The sequence below is a fragment of the Emydura macquarii genome, unplaced genomic scaffold (genome assembly GCF_026122565.2).
Source record: "Emydura macquarii macquarii isolate MOO-44397 ecotype Brisbane River unplaced genomic scaffold, CSIRO-AGI_Emac_v2 contig_1253, whole genome shotgun sequence".
NCBI lineage: Eukaryota > Metazoa > Chordata > Testudines > Chelidae > Emydura > Emydura macquarii.
Window position 1 is genome coordinate 53,056,918 of NW_027131390.1, and position 17,705 is coordinate 53,074,622.

Genomic DNA, 17,705 nt, shown 5'->3' on the forward strand with positions numbered 1-17,705 from the left:
AAAGCAGCTGCAGACTCAAACTATTTTTCAGAGACAAAGACACACCTGCATGCTGGCAGGGTGCTAAAGAATCATTACCTGCTTAATGAGAGATTCATCAGCAGGGGAGTTGTAAACAAGAAATTTACAATTCACCTGAAGGACAGTTGGCAGCTCAGGTACACCATGGAGCAGCCTCACCCCGTGACCCAGCAAAGACTTTTCCAGTACAAAGGGTCAGAATTCGAGGAGGAAGAACATGCTTCTGCTCATAACATCAAGGAATACCTGAAGAACACTGAACTAAGGGGAATGATCCCAGGCTGAAAGAAAATCCAGTCTGTGAACTGAGAACTATCCACAGCATCTGGTGTGGTAGAATGATCTTTGCTTCAAATCTCATTTAGCTTGGTAAAGTTTAGGAATTAGGTTGCTGTTTTATCTTTTTATTTCCTTTGTTACCTATTCTGACTTTTATAACTTAACACTTATAATCACTTAAAGTCTCTTTTTCTAATTAATAAACTTGTTTCATTGTTTTATCTAAACTGGCGTGTTTGACTGAAGTGTTTGGGAAAATCTTGACTCAGGTCAACGAGGCTGATGCATATTCATTAACCTTTGTTGGAATTATGAACTAATTTATGAGCTTGTACAGTCCAGTGGAATACTGAAGGGTACAAGATGCCCATTTCTGGGCGGCAAGGCTGGGACTCAGGGGTATGCAGGTGTTTCCCTGTATTTATTCATGGATGGCTGGGCATAGAATTCACATACTCATCTGGGAGTGACTTTGCATGCTGGTGGCTGTGAATGATCAGAGCCTGGAGAGGTTTGTGATTCACTAGCAAAGCAATGTGAGGGAACACAGCAGTTCAGGTTGCACCCCAGGGAATGTCACAATGGTGACATGCTCTCAGTGCAATAGGCCCTTTCCAGAGGGATGAAGAAGGCATGCCTGAGCAGTTCACAGGCTACAGGCATAAAAATAAACAGAGCCATGGGGCAAAGGGGTGCAGCATGTATGTTTAGACTCTGTTAGCATGACTGTATATGTGTTTATTACATTGGCTGAGCAAACTATTCGTCCCTTTCCATCCCACCCACCATGGAAGGCATTAGACACACAGCGTTCTTGTTGCAGGTAGGCTGGCAAGCTCCAAAAGGACACATATAGCACGTGATGTAAAACTTACATTGTAGGCTTCCTTGATGAGTTGGATGACGTTGCTGGAATCTTCATGCAGCACCCCCACTGCCGATTTTGGGATCATTTCACTGAGCTTCTGCCAATGGAAAACAAACATGTTAAAACATCTCCTGATTTTATCATGTGAGTGTGGGCACGTACTCTCCCTGAACTCCCAGTGATGTGCAGTGCGACAAGCATTCTGCCTCAGTTTCCCTCCTGGTCTTCTACTAACCCACCCCACATCTAACACCTTCTGGGCTGAGGTGGCTTAGCCCTGTGGCTGGGTCACACAAACATTGCACCTCTTCCAGGGCACCCAAAGCCCACACACAAAGAAACAAGCTCTGCCTTCCCACTTGGGCTTACCACTCTCCAGACGCTTCACCGAGCCCAGCCTCTGCAGAGCACCAACAAAACAACGGCTTCCACTGACCTGGGCTGATGCCAGCCTATGTCAGTCACTGTCTCAGGCCAGTCTACCTTCCCTCAGGGAAGCTCTGACAGGCAGCAGTCTTTGTCCGTCCCTGGCCCCAGCCAGCTATCTCTCCCACAGAGAGAGCTGAAGGGCTGTTCTCTCTCCACACCAGGCCCCAGCTGAGCTGGGCCCGCCCTTTTAAACTCTTCCCTCCCAGCCAGGCCCCAGCTTCAAGTGTCCAGCGCAGGGCTGATGACTGCCCTCAGGCAGCCCATTGACCTTTCCTGATCCAGGTGAGGTTTATACACCCCATCTGTGCAGGAGCAAAACAGGAAGCAGGAGCTGCACTAAAGTCACTGAAAGCGGAAGGAGAAATATGTTTTTCATCCTTGTCGTTCAGAAGCACTAAGCACTGGGCAATGTTTCTGGGACTGTTCAAGTTCTACTTACTTGATATATTGCAACCATTTTGCTGGTGACAGCAAAAATGGGCTGAATATTATTTTCAGCAAGCTTTTGTACCAACTGGCCGACAGACGGGTAATCCTGGGGGAGAAAGGGAACAGCAGTGGTGAGTTTTTATACTAGACACTTCTTCACCATCAGGAAGATAAATATCCTTGGTTTCCAGACCCACTTGCAATACTAGCATGGTCATACATTCTGATGGAATGAGATACCCTGGGATCGCGTCTCTTGAGCCAAACACCAGTAGCTGACTGGCTTTTTCCTTTCTGCAGGAGAACATTGTGGTCCTAGCAACAGACTTTTAACCACCGTTTCCCTTGACTTGCCCAGATGTAAATGAGAGAAATGGGAGCAGTCCCCAGAATTCGGGATTTCAAGTTCTCTAGTCTGCTCTCTTTTCTGTGGGAATGGTTTAAAGACTTTCTTTGGGAGGCTGCAATGGGAAAGGACCGCCATAGTGTCCAGAACACAAACCCCAATGCACAATTCACTGTTTCATGCTCTAAGAGTAAAATGGGGGTCTGTTCTAGGAACAGAAGAGCCCCTCAGAACCCAGCACCCCTCCATCACACCACACCCACACTCCTGGAGCATCAGGGAACCTGCTTTACAGTCTCTTACAATCTGATACCAAGTGTGACCCTTGTCAGCAGATAAGGGCATGCCAGCAGCAGGCTAAGAAATGCGGGTTTAATTATAAACTTTACAGGCAGATGCAGTTCACAGGGGCAGACTCTGCCCCCACAGGGGTGTGCAAGGCGCCCTACGTCAGTTCAGTGAAAATCCCTGGACATAGGGATGTGCCAGGGGAGCGGGTAGGGATGCGAAGGGGATCAAGTGCTGGAGGGGGCGCAGCTCCAACTATTCTACACAGCGGCTGCTCACCGGCGGAGACAGGACGAGTTACAACCAACATGCTCCTAAGGACACTTACAAACTCATTGCTCTTTTTATACATATGCTCTTCCAGGTGGCACTGACCATCGTTAGGGGTCAGAATGGCTCCGAGTTTACCATCCCCAGCAAAATGGAAGCCATCATCCGTGGTGTACACCAGCAGCCGCGTTACATTGCGCCAGCCAATCTTGTCCTGAAAACAGAAAGGGTGGGACTTTACTGTTGTGGCTTGGTCAGGCCTGCTGGCGCAACCTGAACTGGGGCTCAATAGGGTCAGAGAGACCGAAGGATGGGGAGACCAGGCCAGCTGTGTTCATACCACAAAGAGACAGGGACAGTGCACGCAAGCACCATACACACAGCTGGAAAGTAAGGGAAATACAAGGAGATGTCGTAAATACAATCACACCCTGAAGCCAGGTGATTGTGGAAATGCATGGCATTGCCACAGACAGACAGACCTAGTCCTACACATCCCAGCACGAGACCAATGCAGCAAACAGAAACTCATGCCTGACTAATGGAAACAAAAGAGATGGACCCCCATGGAAGACAGAAATAAACCCACTCCAGGGCAGATCCTGACCCATTTATGCTCATGGGCCTGCATTCCTAGAAGTGAGCAGTGGTGGATTAATGCACGGGGTCCATGACAGTTTGGGGGCCACTGGAAAAATCTCATGATGCTGGTGCAGGATGATTTAGCTGCTGCGCCCACTGCTCTGCTGCACGGGCTGGACGTGCATGGGGCCAGGCTTCTTAGATGAGCCGGTGGGAGGAGCAGCAGCAACTGCTGCCTCTTCCTCTCCTGCTTGTTTTCTTCGTTGCTGCCCATGATGTCTCACTTCTGCTGGTGACGGGTTCCACCTGCAACTAGGCAGCGAAGGAAGATGGGGAACACCACCTCCTGCTGCGTCTCCTCCAGTCCTATGCTGTGCAGGAAAGCCCAGGGGTGGGGTTGGGGGGGTGCTGGGATGGGGAACTCCCTGCAGTGAGGGGAGCTGGGGAAATCCCCCACAGGCCCCCCGTGGCCAGGAAAATCCCCACTCCTCAACCCACAGGGGCAGCCACCAGGGAAATGCAACCCCCACGAGCATATGGCAAGCTGGGGGTGCTGGGTGGGACACTCTCTTCTGTCCTGCTCGAGGGGGGAAACATGGACCCCACACACACACACACACCGTGGGATCCTCCATTGACTTTTTCTTGCCTCTCATCATTCAAGCACTTCTCTCCCCAAGACATGACCTATTCTCTCCCCTCCTCTTCCAGTTTTTTTCTTGTCTTTTGGTGATTACAAAATATATGGTGAGACAGAGGCTTTGTCTGGGTTTTTTTATGCCTCCATCCAGTTTCAACACCTTTGGATGCCCCTATCCCTGAATCTCACAATGTAGCATTATTTACCCCATCCTAATATGCCATGATGTAGCCCTATTTACCCCTACCAGCTCCCCTGTGACCTTTATGGATCGCACTGGCCTATATACGTTGCCCATAGCCTTGGGATCGGTGTGTGGATTCTTGCCATGTTCATTGTGATATAGCATCATTTACCTGCCTGCTCAGCTGATATGAGGCCTTCCATAGTATAGTTCTCCCACTTTAGCATTGGATGAATGTCTATAGTGCTATTCACCCCAGACCATACTTTTACGATCTTTGTGTGTATTTTCCTCCTCACCCAGCATGGACTGACATGGCACTGTTTACACCGGTCCACCTCTTCCAGACCCAACTCACTCAACTCTGAATTTCACAAATGAATTGTGGCCCACCCAAATTTACTTAACAAAGATGGTCAGTGGAATCAACTATTGCCATAGGCTAAAGGTCATCTGTTGCTATGTGAATGCCAAAGGTAAGCCTGGTTGAGGGATAAAACATAAAGGACAAACCCAGATATTTATAGAAATGGGAGAAATTTATCTTGTGAGGGCCTTCGCTTCCAGTGACTTTTTCCCCCCTCCATCACACTGATGATGAGGTGTTGGTACCAATGGAGTGATGAATATTGTCTCTCTGCAGTATTATTGAAAAACTATATTCTTAATAATAGAGTAATTTTATCTCAGGTTAGGATTATTTCTTTTAATTAAGTTACTTTCTGGAATTGTGACTGTTGTCCTTCAGACATCTTTGCTTCCACAGTAGAGAAACTGGACTGTAACAAGATCAATAGGTGGAAAAAATGCATAATGGTCAGATTTAAGAAAATTGAGGGAAATGAAAGAACCACTTTTTGACCTGTGAACGACTGATTTTTGTAACACCAATGTTGTCCAGATTATCAGTGAACACCTTTGTATAATGGTATGGATAATATTTAGCCATATTCATTTTTCATGTGGAAAAACTAAGTAGTTAATTTAGGCATAATGAACTGGGAGATGATTTGCTTTATTATTAATGCCATGTGTAAACACTGAATGGAGTCTTTGTATTAAAGCATTTTGATACATTTGTGTTTTTAAGGGGTGTGGGACAGTGGTCCCCAAATGTTTTACCCTGTGCCCTCCCTTACTCCTGTCTGTGCTCCTTCCCCACCCGCAGATGAAACTGGGAGTGGGGTCACGGTCAGAGCTGGGGGCTGCGGCTGGAGGCAGGGCAACAGTCGGGGGGACTGCGGTCAGGGCCTGGGGCCAAGGTTGGGAGTGGGTCTGCAGCGGCCAGGAGCCCTGGGAGCTGGGCGCCAAAGCTGAGGCTGGAGGTAGGGGTTGGGGTGCAGGACCTAGGGGGACTTAGCCCCCAATTGGGAGACCTCTGTCTTACGGACATATCAAAAGGGTATTGCACTGGTAAAGATGGCCATTACTTATATATAGTTATCAAAACCATGTTAAGTAGATTAGCATCTTTAACCTATTTGCCTCTATTGTTAGAGAATCAAAGAGGTAGTGCTAAACGTGTCTATGTTTACCTGCATCTTATTAGAAATCTAACAATGTGATTGTCACGCTGTCTGAATAAGGGGGACTTTGAGGTGTATTTAGGAGCTTCTACACCAGTCTTGCGTTGGGGGTGTCATTCTGGTAGATGGGGTGGAGAGCATCTGTTATATTGTTTGACATCGGTATGTCAAAATCATAATAATTTATGTGAGATATGCCATGTCAGGTACTATTAGAAAGGTTGTAATATGCTAAGTCAGATGATAATACTTATGTTCATGTGTAATATGTGAAATGGAAGTTACAGATAAATTTGAGATATCTGTATTTCAAATTGTGCTGCCTGGGCAACAACCCAGATAGGACAATAGCCTGCTTAATGGACCATCAAAACCTTTACAAATGCAAGGGGCCCAGGAAGAAACTAAAGGCATACCTGAAGAGTTACCAGGATTGGCCCATGTGACTTTGGACTCCATTTTAGTTCTTGTAATATTCCACAAGACAGCATGGCCAAGGTCAGAGGGTATATAAGGCCAAGCCACAGAAACCATTTGACTTTGTTCCTGTTCAGCACCTACCTAGCTCTGGATCAATTCATTTTGCAACTGAACTGAAGGACTTAGACCCATCCAGGTACTGGATGTGTACCAGAGGAATTGTACAAGCTTGCAACTCCAAATTCTTCTAGAAACCTGATGTATATGGACTTTCAATCATTTGTATCTATCTGATTTGCTTTCACCCTTTAACATTTCTCTTACGGTTTATTTATTTCTTTTTACAATAAACATTTAGTTTTAGTTACTAAAGGATTGGATGGCAGCGTGGTATTTTCGGTAAGATCCAAACTTATATTAAACTGGTACTGGGGGTCAGAGGGAACCTTTTTAGTAAAGAGTATAGAGTTTAAAGAACTGATCTCTTTACTGGAGCTAGTGCTGATTTGGGAGCCAGGAGCTGAAATGCAGTAAAGGGGGCTGTGTGTATTTGTATACTGGCTTCTGTGGGGATTCAGAAGTGCAGTTTGTGGCTGGTTGGGAAGTCTAGCTTCAGTGCCACCCACCAGTGCTGGGAGAATCTGCTGTCCTTTTACAGCCTACCCTGACCTTGGCATTATCAGTTGGCTATCCTGGGCATGGGACGGGTCACAGTGGCATAGTCGGCAGGATCCACAGAACCAGAACATTTGGGTTTTGGATCAGAACCTCACACTATTCCAAATTTTAAAATTTGATATTGAGAGTGTTAAGGATTAAAGTTAGTCAGGATGACTGATTCACAATTAGACAAAGCAATCAAGCTGCAAGCCTTGAGAGAGAAACAGCATCTGCAGCATGAGGAGGAACTCAGAAGGCTGAGACTAGAAGCTGAGGCAAGAATTTCCAGGCTGAAACTAGAAGCTGAGAGGAAAAGAGAGGCTGAACGAAAAGCTCATCAAAGACAGATGGAGCTGAAGGATGCTGAAGAAAGGGTTTATCAAAAGCAGGTAGAAGAAGCCAGAATCCAACTCCAGATCCTGGAAAAGCAGAAACTGTATCCTTCTGGAAGCCCAGCTTCTCTTAACAGCGATTGGGAGAAAATCTCTCCAGTTTATAGCGATTTTGATGTATTTAATTCTGATGTGGTAAATATATATAACCAGGTTAATGTCACCCAATCCCAGAGGGAGTATAAATGTAAGTCTCCTGTGTTACCATTAATCAATGGGGAAATTTGTGAAGGGGGGGGTGCATGAATGCAAGCAATTGTCTGTATTTAGCCAGGTATGCTTTGACAAGGAAGAGAATGTCTCTAGCCTTGGGATTGTGGAAAATAGCAGCCTGTATGTTGAGAAGAGCAGTTTATCTGCTGGGGGAGAGTTGAAGACCGAGGAAGGAAGTATTCCTAAACCTGTGTCTGGTGAGGGTAGTGACTTGCCCATGGGGGAAGATATCCCGGTCCCCGAAAGCTTGTCTGGATACAGCCATGTGGACTGGGACAAAGAGGAAGGAATCTCGAATTGTTTGAGTGTCACAAATAGCATAAAACATTCTTAAAACTACAATACCCACCTGGAGAAGTGAAGAAACAAATTGACAGAGCCAGACGGGTACCCAGAAGTCACCTACAGACCCAACAAAGAAAACAACAGAACACCACTGGCCATCACCTACAGTCCCCAGTTAAAATCTCTCCAACACATCATTAAGGATCTACAACCTATCCTAGCAGATGATCCCTTTCTCGCTCAAGCTGTGGGAGACAGATCTATCCTTGCTTACAGACAGCCCCCCAACCTGAAGCAAATACTCACCAGCAACCATACACCCTACAAGAAGGCCAATCCAGGAACCTATCCCTGCAACAAACTCCGTTGCCAGCTCTGCCCACACATCGACTCTAGTGACACCATCACTGGTCCTAACTACATCAGCCACACCATAAGGGGCTCATTCACCTGCACATCTGCTAATGTAATATATGTCATCATGTGCCAGCAATGCCCCTCTGCCATGTACATTGGCCAAACTGGACTGTCACTTCGCAAAAGAATAAAATGGACACAAATCAGACATAAAAAATAATAACATCCATAAACCAGTCGGAGAACACTTCAATCTCCCAGGACACTCTGTCACTGACTTGAACGTTGCCATACTCCTACAAAAAACACTTCAAAAACAGACTTCAGAAAGAAACTGCTGAGCTTGAAATCATCTGCAAACTTGACACAATCAAACTGGGTCTGAATCGGGACTTAGAATGGTTATCTCATTACAAGAAGTAATTGCCACTGATCACACATTCTCACTTCCTAATCAATGGTTGTGAATAGGCCTCAAGTACTCTAACCGAATGGACTTTGCTTTCATCCACCTTCCCCATTGTTGATACTTCCCTTGGATATGTATATCTATGCCTCCTACGTGATTTCTATTCCTTACATCTGATGAAGTGGGTCACAGCCCACAAAAGCTTATGCCTGCAGAAATTAAATTTGTTAGTCTTTAAAGTGCTACAGAACTCTCGTTGTTTTTGCTGTATACAGACTAATACGGCTACCCCTCTGGAACTTTTCAACAAATAGCAGTTTATCTGCTGGGGGGGAGGTGATCCCCAATGTACGGTCTGTGAAGCAGGCAGAAAGTACTGTTCAGCTTATGCCGGTGGAGGATTTATCAGTTGGTATACCAGAAGTGGTTCTGGATTCAACTGAGACCCAGGAAGGAAAGGTTCCTAAGCCTGTGTCTGTTGGGGGTAGTAACCTGCCCATGGGGGAAGCCAGCCCAGTCTCCAACGGTTTGTCTGGGAACAGCCATGTGGGCTGGGACAAAAAGAGGAAGAATTGGACAGCTGAAGCTGCACAGCAGGACAGATGTGGAATTGGTCCCTTGGAAGAAGGGGAGGGGGGGCAGGCAAACTCTCCCCTCTGAATGCTTTGGGTGTATTGTGTAGTCTCTTAGTAGACTCAGGTACATCTGGTGCTATGTGGAGTCAGAGATTGGCAGTGAAAAAACATCAGAACCCTGTTTGTGAAAGGCTAGGGAAAATGGTTGATATATCTTTAAAACCAAGCCCAGACTTGAATCAGATAACAGTTAAGACTTTGGAAACTGGTGAACTAGCTAGTGTGTGTGGGGGTAATGCAAATTACCTGCGAGGCAGGGAGGAAGAAAATCCACCCATGGCTGTTAGCAAAGAAAAATCCTGTCAGGCGTGGCCAGCTGAAGGTGAGTTAAATGTGCCTGGGATGGCTCTGAATTTGAGTGAAAGTCAGAATGAATTTGTTAGTGCTGAGCAGGAGGTTGTTTTTTTGGAGGGGGCCAGAATGGGGGTCCAAAGCCTAGCCCCAGCAGGGGCAGCAGGCAGATTTTCCATGCATGAGGGCTTGCTATACAAAGAATTCCCTCCAGGGAAAAAGTAGCCTCATGATAAAAACTGCCATCAACTTATAGTGCCTGAGGGATATGGAATTGAGGTGTTAAAGTTAGCTCATGATGATCCCTTTGCAGGACATCTGGGCTTAGGAAAACTGTGTGACAGGCTGAAGCAAAACTTTTATTGGCCTTACCTGGCTGACACAGTGAGGAGTTATTGCAGCATCTGTGATTTGTGTCAGAAGCACAAGTGTTTGAAGGGTCCTAGGTAGGTACCCCTGTAGCCTTTGCCCATTATTGGGGAGGTGTTTGCTAGAGTATCGGTGGATATTGGGGGGCCACTCCCTAAACCTTCCAGAAATGGGAAGGAGTATATTCTGGTGTGGGTGGATTTTGCCACCAGGTATCCTGAGGCTGTGGCTTTATCTGATGTTAAGGCTGAGATAGTGGCCTCAGCTCTGTTTACTATTTTTTGCACGGTGGAGTTTCCCAAGGGAATTTTGTCAGATCGGGATGCCAACTGTATGTCAGTTGTGTTTGAGTAGCTATGGGAAAGGTGTGAAATAAGTCATCTGAAAGCTGCTCCTTATCATACAAAGACCAATGGCTTGGTAGAAGTATTTAATGGGACATTGAAGGCCATGCTAAAATGTATGTGGACAGACGCCAGAATAACTGGGGTGTCTGGTTACCTTATCTGCTGTATGCGTACAGAAATGTACTCCAAGAGTCTACAGGGTTTGCTCCTTTTGAGCTGCTTTATGAGAGGCAGGTCAGGGGACCCCTGAATCTGATTTGTGATTCCTGGGAGAGTAATGTAGAGGTAACAGAACAACCAGTGGGGGAGCATGTGTCACAGTTTAGAGAGGATTTACAGGACCTCACAAGAGGAGTATAAATTATGCACCAAGAACCCACTATTGAGCTAACTGAACCCTTAAAAATGTGTGTAAAGGATTGAATGACATTGTTACCTCCATAGTGAACCTTACAGAGAAAAAGCCTGTTTTAACTAAACATGATTTTGCTGTTAATATTTGTCAGTGTTAAATCTTGTAATTTGTTCTTAATGCAGGAATTGTAAAAATGCAACATGTGCCTGATACTTCGTAAAACCCTTGAAACATGTTGACAACTGAAAAGGGGGAGTTCCTATGATGCATTCAGCAGTGTCTAGGGATACCCCTTTCTGCATCAATTTTGCAAGCGGGGTGTCACGCTGTCATGCCCCAGGAGAGGAGTGTCCATTGCCATGGATGCACCCATCTGAGCGAGATAAGGTGGTTTTGGCCATTGGGGAGCTTGAGGAATGGAGTGAGAGATAGGGATAGCGTGGTACTTGACAATGCATGGGGGCTTTTCCGGTGCTTTCCTGCACTGCAATCAGCTGCAGCGTTCATGGTGTGTTGTGAAGGATTAGACTGGGTTCTAGGAGAACCTGTATAAAACTTTGCTACAAGCTTAACAGAGTTTATGGTAGAAGTTCCCACCATGGGAGGAAATTCCCTTCCCTTTCTACAGATTCCAAGGCCAGAAGAGACTGCGGTGATCATCTACTCTGATCTCCTGGGTTGCCCTGCTTAGAGAACGGCCGCAAAATAATTCTTAGCTCAGATTCTTTAGAAAAACATCCAGGCTTGATTTAAAAAAAAAGTCAGTGATGGAAACTTCACCATGACCCTTGGTCACAATTAACTATTTCCTCATTATTTCCAGGGTGAATTTGTCTAGCTTCATCTTCCAGCCACTGGATCATGCTAGACCTTTCCCTGCAAGACTGAAGAGCCTATTTTCACTTACAGACTGGGATCAAATCAGCCCTTAACCTTCTCTGTGCTGAGCTAACTACACTGAGCTCCTTGAGTCTATCGCTATGAAGCCAGTTTTCTAATTCTTCAGTCATTCCCATGGCCCCTTGTCTTGCTTTGTGCCCTCACCGCCTGACAACGCTTGCTCTGGCTCTGAACTCCTCACCACCCAGGTGATTGCAAATGGACTTACCCCGCAGACGGCCACCTGCATCATGGCATCCAGTCCCCCCTCGGGGGCATCGAGGTTCCCGGAGATGGACTGTTTCTTGACCTCTGTCTCGAACACGCTGGCATCATCAGTGAGGGAGAGGACATGCCTGAAAGCGAATGGTGGCTGGCAGGTGGTGTCCTTGTTTGGGCAGGGGTTCTTCATTTTCTCGGGGTGTGTGTTCACAAAGGGCAGCACCGTTTTGTCCACAAAGGAGCCGAAACCTGGGGGGCACAGGGGACGTGGCATTAGGGAGCAGTGGCCAGTACCACCTCCTGAAACAACCATGGCCAGAGGCTTGGGGAATGAGGGGTAGGGAGTTACTAAACACTTGGGGTCACTATGGTATGGGGAGAGGGGTGGAAGGCGTGAGTCACCAACGCAGGGCAAATGAGGAGGTGCTGGTGGGAGGCAGCAGCTTGTCCAGGGAGGGAAGTGAGGGTCACTTGGAATTAGAGCAGTGTGGGGAAATCAGGGCTGAGCTAAGTCAGCTGGAGCTAGACCAGCATCCTGCCCCAGCCATGCAGGGATGCAGCCAAGCAGCAGTGTGGGAATCTCCTCATGGCTCACCGGTGGCTGCTGCCTCTCCATTCCCCTGGTGGTTCCTGACCCCCATTCTCCCTTCCTCCTCCCTGGAGGCTCCTCATCTACTCTCTCGGATATCATTGGCCCCTCTGCTCTGTTCTCTTCTCTCTTTGTGGCTCCTTCTCGCCTCTGATGGACCCTGCCCTCAGCTGCCTCTCTCCCCTGGCACAGAGAGAGCCCTGAGATGCACAATGAGATGCATGGGCCCCCAGGGCTGTTGTCTCCAGCTGGCCAGCCCCAGCCCTGCACCGTGCCGTCAGTTTCCCATTCAGACTGTTTTCTTTGCTGCCAGAAATCCAAATGGGTTGGGAATTTCAGGCTGGTTTGAAATGAAACCTGTGGGTCTGAGAGTCCCCAGCCAGTGGGCTCTCTCCTGCACCCCTGCAGGCCAGAGGAAGTTTTATCAGAGATATCAAAGAGCAGAACCAAACCTGAATGTTGTGGCAGCATCTGAACCAAGCACACTGGAGCAAATGCTTCTCTTGGTTGTCGCTATGGTCCCCACCACGGGCATGCGCAGGGAAGGGAGCGCAGAGTTCTCCATGGAGGGGCTGGGCAGAGCAAGTGGGGGAGGTCCCTGCTGAGGAGCCCCGTATGCATTATTCCTGTGTGCTTACTGAACACCTCTTCCCCCAGCCTGACCTCTCTCCCTGCCTGGCCCATTGCAGACTGTCTAGGGGGCCACATGTGCTGCTGTACAGTGCATTCGCTAGTACTGGTTTAGCTAGTGGCTCCTCAATGTTGCAAAGAGAGCGCAAGTGCCAAGAGATCATTAGCCATCAGCAGAGAATGACTCACCAATCCGGCCAGAGCTAGTGATGCTGTTCAGAGCATCGAGCAGGTCCCTGCCCAGCTTCTTCACTTTCTCCAGGTCGTCATGCATGGAGTAGGAGAGATCCATCAGATAGTAGAGATCAACAGGGTAGCCCTGGGCACGGCGGAAAGTCACGTTGAACTCAGCTGGCTGACCTGCCAGGGGAGGTGCAGAGATGGAAACAGCTCAGTGGAATCATCCTGCCCTCTTGTTTGAGGTCTCACCTTGTCTCCCTTGCCTCACAGTGGTTTCCTCACTTTATCACTCCCCTTTGGCCAGCGTGCTCGGTGCTGTGCAAACATGAAGACAGAAACTACCCAGGCCCCCAGGAGCTCATAACCACAGAGCATAACAGGCTCCAGACATAGATCGGAGGGGGATAGGAGATGGGGAGTCTCGGAAGGGCATGGCGAGGTGGGCAGAGGGAGGGCACAGACTTTGTGGCAGGGAGCTGTGCTAACTGGACCTGGAATGGGGGCTCTGGTGCCGGCTGGAAGAGGCGGCAGGAACAGGCTCCAGAACCCGCGGGATACCAAGTGATCAGTCTCTGTTTGGGTTCTAAGGGCAGCGTGGCAAGTGCATTGAGCATCAGCACCATGTGCAGGTTCCATAAGAGCTCTGCAGCCAGCTCCTTTCACAACGTAGCCAAGAAAGGAACTGGCCCAGGCAAAATGCCACACCCTTCCCAGGGCGGGTGTTGGACCCACTAGTCTGGGCCACTGGAGCTAGAGAGCTCCTTTGTGCTGTAACAGCAGCAGTCTCTCAGTCTCTTGTACAGACCAGCCACTAGAGGGCCAGTTGGTTACATTCCCCCCATAAAAACACTTCTGGCTTAGGGGAAGCAAACTTTGCTTGTCCCTTTCCACAGGTGAGGCGAATGAGACACCAAATATTCCACAGGGGCTCCTGCAGCATGCCCAGGAATAGCCTGAAGGGCCTGCTCCCAGTCACACTGCTCAGCAAGAACATAGGACACAGGTGAGTGCTACACGGTACCGGCTGTGCGATGTGGCCGTTCCTGCACAGCCACTTCTAAAAGGCACTGGCAGACACCCACCAGGTCTGCCTGCTTCTCTGTCCCTCTCCACCCTGATCTCCTCCACCTCCCACCTGCACAAATCCAGATGCCACAGCTTCGCCCTCCTCTGGTGACACTGGCCCCAGCCCCACCCCCTCCACACCCCCACCTCTGCCCTTCTTGGGCCACCATTCCTAGCCTCATGCCCAGCTCCTTCCTCCTTCCCCCCGCCTGCCATTGCTGGAACACCTGCTCCATTTCTGCAAGGGTCACAGCCACCCACCACCTCTTCATATCTCACTGCCTCCAGCTCCTGGCCCTGAGAGAGACCCCGATCCCTTTGCCTGACATGACCTCTGCAGCTGTCTCTCCTGCTCACGTTCCCCATTCTGGATCAGACTGGGGGTGGGGGTGTGGGGCTTCCCCTCCCCAATTCCTGCCACTTTCAATCCCTCCCCTTTCTGCTCTTCCTCCTCTTTTAAATGGCACTGCATCCAACTCCCCTCTCTTCCTCCATGTTGCTGTCATCGACTGTCCACCATCAGCCTTCCTCTCTGGTTTACACTCCTGGACCTCTCTCTTCCTCCCATCACAGTCTCCCGCACTCAGCCTCAGTGATTTCAGCTTCCATCTCACTCCTTAGCTGAATGTTTCCTCACCCTCACATCTTCATTTGCTCTGCAGCCCTGGATCAACTCTCCTGCTTAGATACACGTTGTCATGACTTGATCACAGTTATAGTGTGCAAACAAAATTAAGTGCAGAACAGTAAAGGATATACTTGGTGCTTTAAAAGAGCCAATTTCACAAAGCTGAAAACAATTATGAGCCAAATCAGCGGGGAGAAAGAATTTAATCAAAAAAATGAGAATGATAATTGGGAATGGTGTATGAACACTTCCCCAGGTGCCTAAAAAGCCACAATCAAAGAAAGAAGCCATACTGGATAAAAAACTGACCTGGTTTAGACGGCAAGTGAAGGCAGCCATAAAAACCAAAAGTATAGTATATTAACAAATGGAAGAAAGGGGGAATTGACAGTAGTAAATATAAATCACAAGCTAGGAATTGTAGAAAATTGATAATGGAAGTAAAGGGACACAAGGAAAAATCTATGGCTAGCAGAATTAAGGACAATAAGAAGGAATTTCTTAAGTATACTAGGAACAAAAAGAATCCAAACAATGGTATCAGTCCAATACCAGACAGAAATGGTAGAATTATCAATAATAATGCAAAAAAGGCAGAAATCTTCAGTAAATATTCCTATTCTGTATTTGAGAAAAAACAGATGATGTAGTGATATCCTGTAACACTCTTTCTATTTCACCAGTATGGTGTTAGGAGGGTGTTAAACAGCGGCTACTAAAGTTAGACATTTTTAAATCAGCAGATCCGGATAACTTACATCTTGGAGTTTTAAAAGAGCTGTTTCAGGAGCCTGCTGGACCATTAATGTTAATTTTCAATAAGCTTTGGGACACTGGGGAAGTTCCAGAAAACTGGAAGAAAGCTAATATTGTACCAATATTTAAAAAGGATAAATGGGATGATCTGGTTAATTATAGGCCTGTGAGTATCACATCAATCCCGAGCAAGACAATGGAGCAGCTGAAATGGGACTCAATTAATAAAGAATTAAAGGAAGGTAATATAATTAATGCCAATCAACATGGTGTTATTGAAAATAGGTCCTGTCTAACTTGATATCTTTTTCTGATGAGATTACAAGTTTGCTTGATAAAGGCAATAGGGTTGATGTAATATACTTAGATTTATGTAAGGCATTTGACTTGGTACCATATGCCATTTTGATTAAAAATCTTGAATGATAAAAAATGAACATGGCACACATCGACTGGATTAAAAGATGGTTTACTGATAGATTTTAAAATGTAATTGTAAATGGGAACTCATCATTGAACAGGTGTCTTTCTAGTGCGGTCCCACAGGGATCGGCTCTCGGCCCTTGGCCCTATGCTAACTAACATTTTTAGTAATGACCTAGAAGAAAACATAAAATCATTGCTAATAAAGTTTGCAGATTACATTGACACAAAAACTGGGGAGTGATAAATAACGAAGAAGACAGGTCACTGATACAGAGTGATCTGGATCGCTTGGTAAGCTGGGCATGAGCAAACAATGTCTGTTTTAATATGGCTAAATGTAAATGTATCCATCTAGGAACAAAGGATGCAGACCATGCGTACAGGATGGGGGGCTCTATCTTGGGAAGCAGTGACTGAAAAAGATCTGCGGGTTGTAGTGGATAATCAGCTTAACATGAGCTCCCAGTATGATGCTGTGGCCAAAGGGGCATTCAGTCCTTGAATCGTGTGCATTCAGTCCTTGAATGCATGAACAAGGGATTCTTGAGTAGAAGCAGAGAGGTTATTTTACCTCAGTGTTTGGCACTGGTGTGACTGCTGTGGAATACTGTGTCCAGTTCTTGTGGACTGGTTCAGCCCACAATTGTGGTTCTGCCCACAATTCAAGAAGGATATTGTAGAATTGGAGCCGGTTCAGAGAAGAGCTATGAAAACTATTAAAGTATTAGAAAATATGCCTTACAGTGATAGACTCAAGGAGCTCAATCTATTTAGTGTAAAAAAATGAAGATTAATGAGTGACTTGCTTATGGTCTATAAATATCTACGTGGGGAATGAATGTTTACTAGTGGGCTCTTCAAGGTAGAGAGCGGAATAACACGATCCAATGGCTGAAAGCTGAAGCTAGACAAATTCAGACTTGAAATAAGGCATAAATTTTAAACAGTGAAAGTAATGAACAGTTGGAATATTTTATCAAGGATTCTGGTGGGTTATCTCATGTTCCACTGCGCTACCAAGTCAGTGACAATTTTTAAATCAAGATTGGATGTTTTTCTAAACGATCTGCTGTAGGAATTATTTCTGGAGATGTTCTATGGTCTGTGCTATACAGGAGGTCAGACCAGATGATCACAATGGTCCCTTCTGGTTATGGAATCTATGAATAATATCTGTAAGATCTGGCCTCTCCTATCCATCCACACAGCTAAAACTCTCATGCAGGTTTGCCTCATCTCATGTCTTGATTACTGCAAAATCCTGTTCTCTGGCCTTGACAAATTCAATCTTGCCCTGTTCATAGCCATTCAGAATGCGGCTGCAAGATCATTTTACTAGCCCGTCATTTTGGCCATTAACTTGTTATAATAATTTGGCCAACAAATCTACCCTAATTGTGATCTTAACCATGAGATGTGAGTGAAAGTTCATAAAATATCACAATAACCTATAACAACAAATGTTGATGAGAAAAAGTGCAAAAGGGTGAGACAGACAGACTGAATTAACACAACCAAAAAGACCTCCTGATCTGACTCCAGAACTGTGTTAGGATTATGCCTGTACGGGACCACAAATCAGTGTACCAAAATCAATGCCTCAGAAATTAGGTCTAACGGGTCAACAAAATAATTAGAGGGCAGGCTATTCTACCCATCACTCCCATTGGGGGTCCTTGAAAGACAAAACTTGGGGCAGGGGGAGAATTGAGCTGTCACAACCACAACAGTGGCT

At 46.7% G+C, this 17,705-nt stretch overlaps 1 protein-coding gene across 4 annotated transcripts in view; it reads right to left on the reverse strand.

Moving 5' to 3' along the window:
• ITGB2 (integrin subunit beta 2) overlaps positions 1–17,705 on the reverse strand; it is a 58,657-nt gene that overhangs the window by 14,033 nt on the left and 26,919 nt on the right. For all 4 annotated transcript variants that reach the window (XM_067548801.1, XM_067548800.1, XM_067548802.1 and 1 more), the window contains 5 exons: positions 13,105–13,275; positions 11,704–11,945; positions 2,989–3,144; positions 2,037–2,132; positions 1,176–1,265 (listed from right to left, as the gene is read on the reverse strand). In XM_067548801.1, the coding sequence (XP_067404902.1) occupies positions 1,176–1,265; positions 2,037–2,132; positions 2,989–3,144; positions 11,704–11,945; positions 13,105–13,275 (755 nt within the window). The remainder of the gene's footprint in view (positions 1–1,175; positions 1,266–2,036; positions 2,133–2,988; positions 3,145–11,703; positions 11,946–13,104; positions 13,276–17,705) is intronic.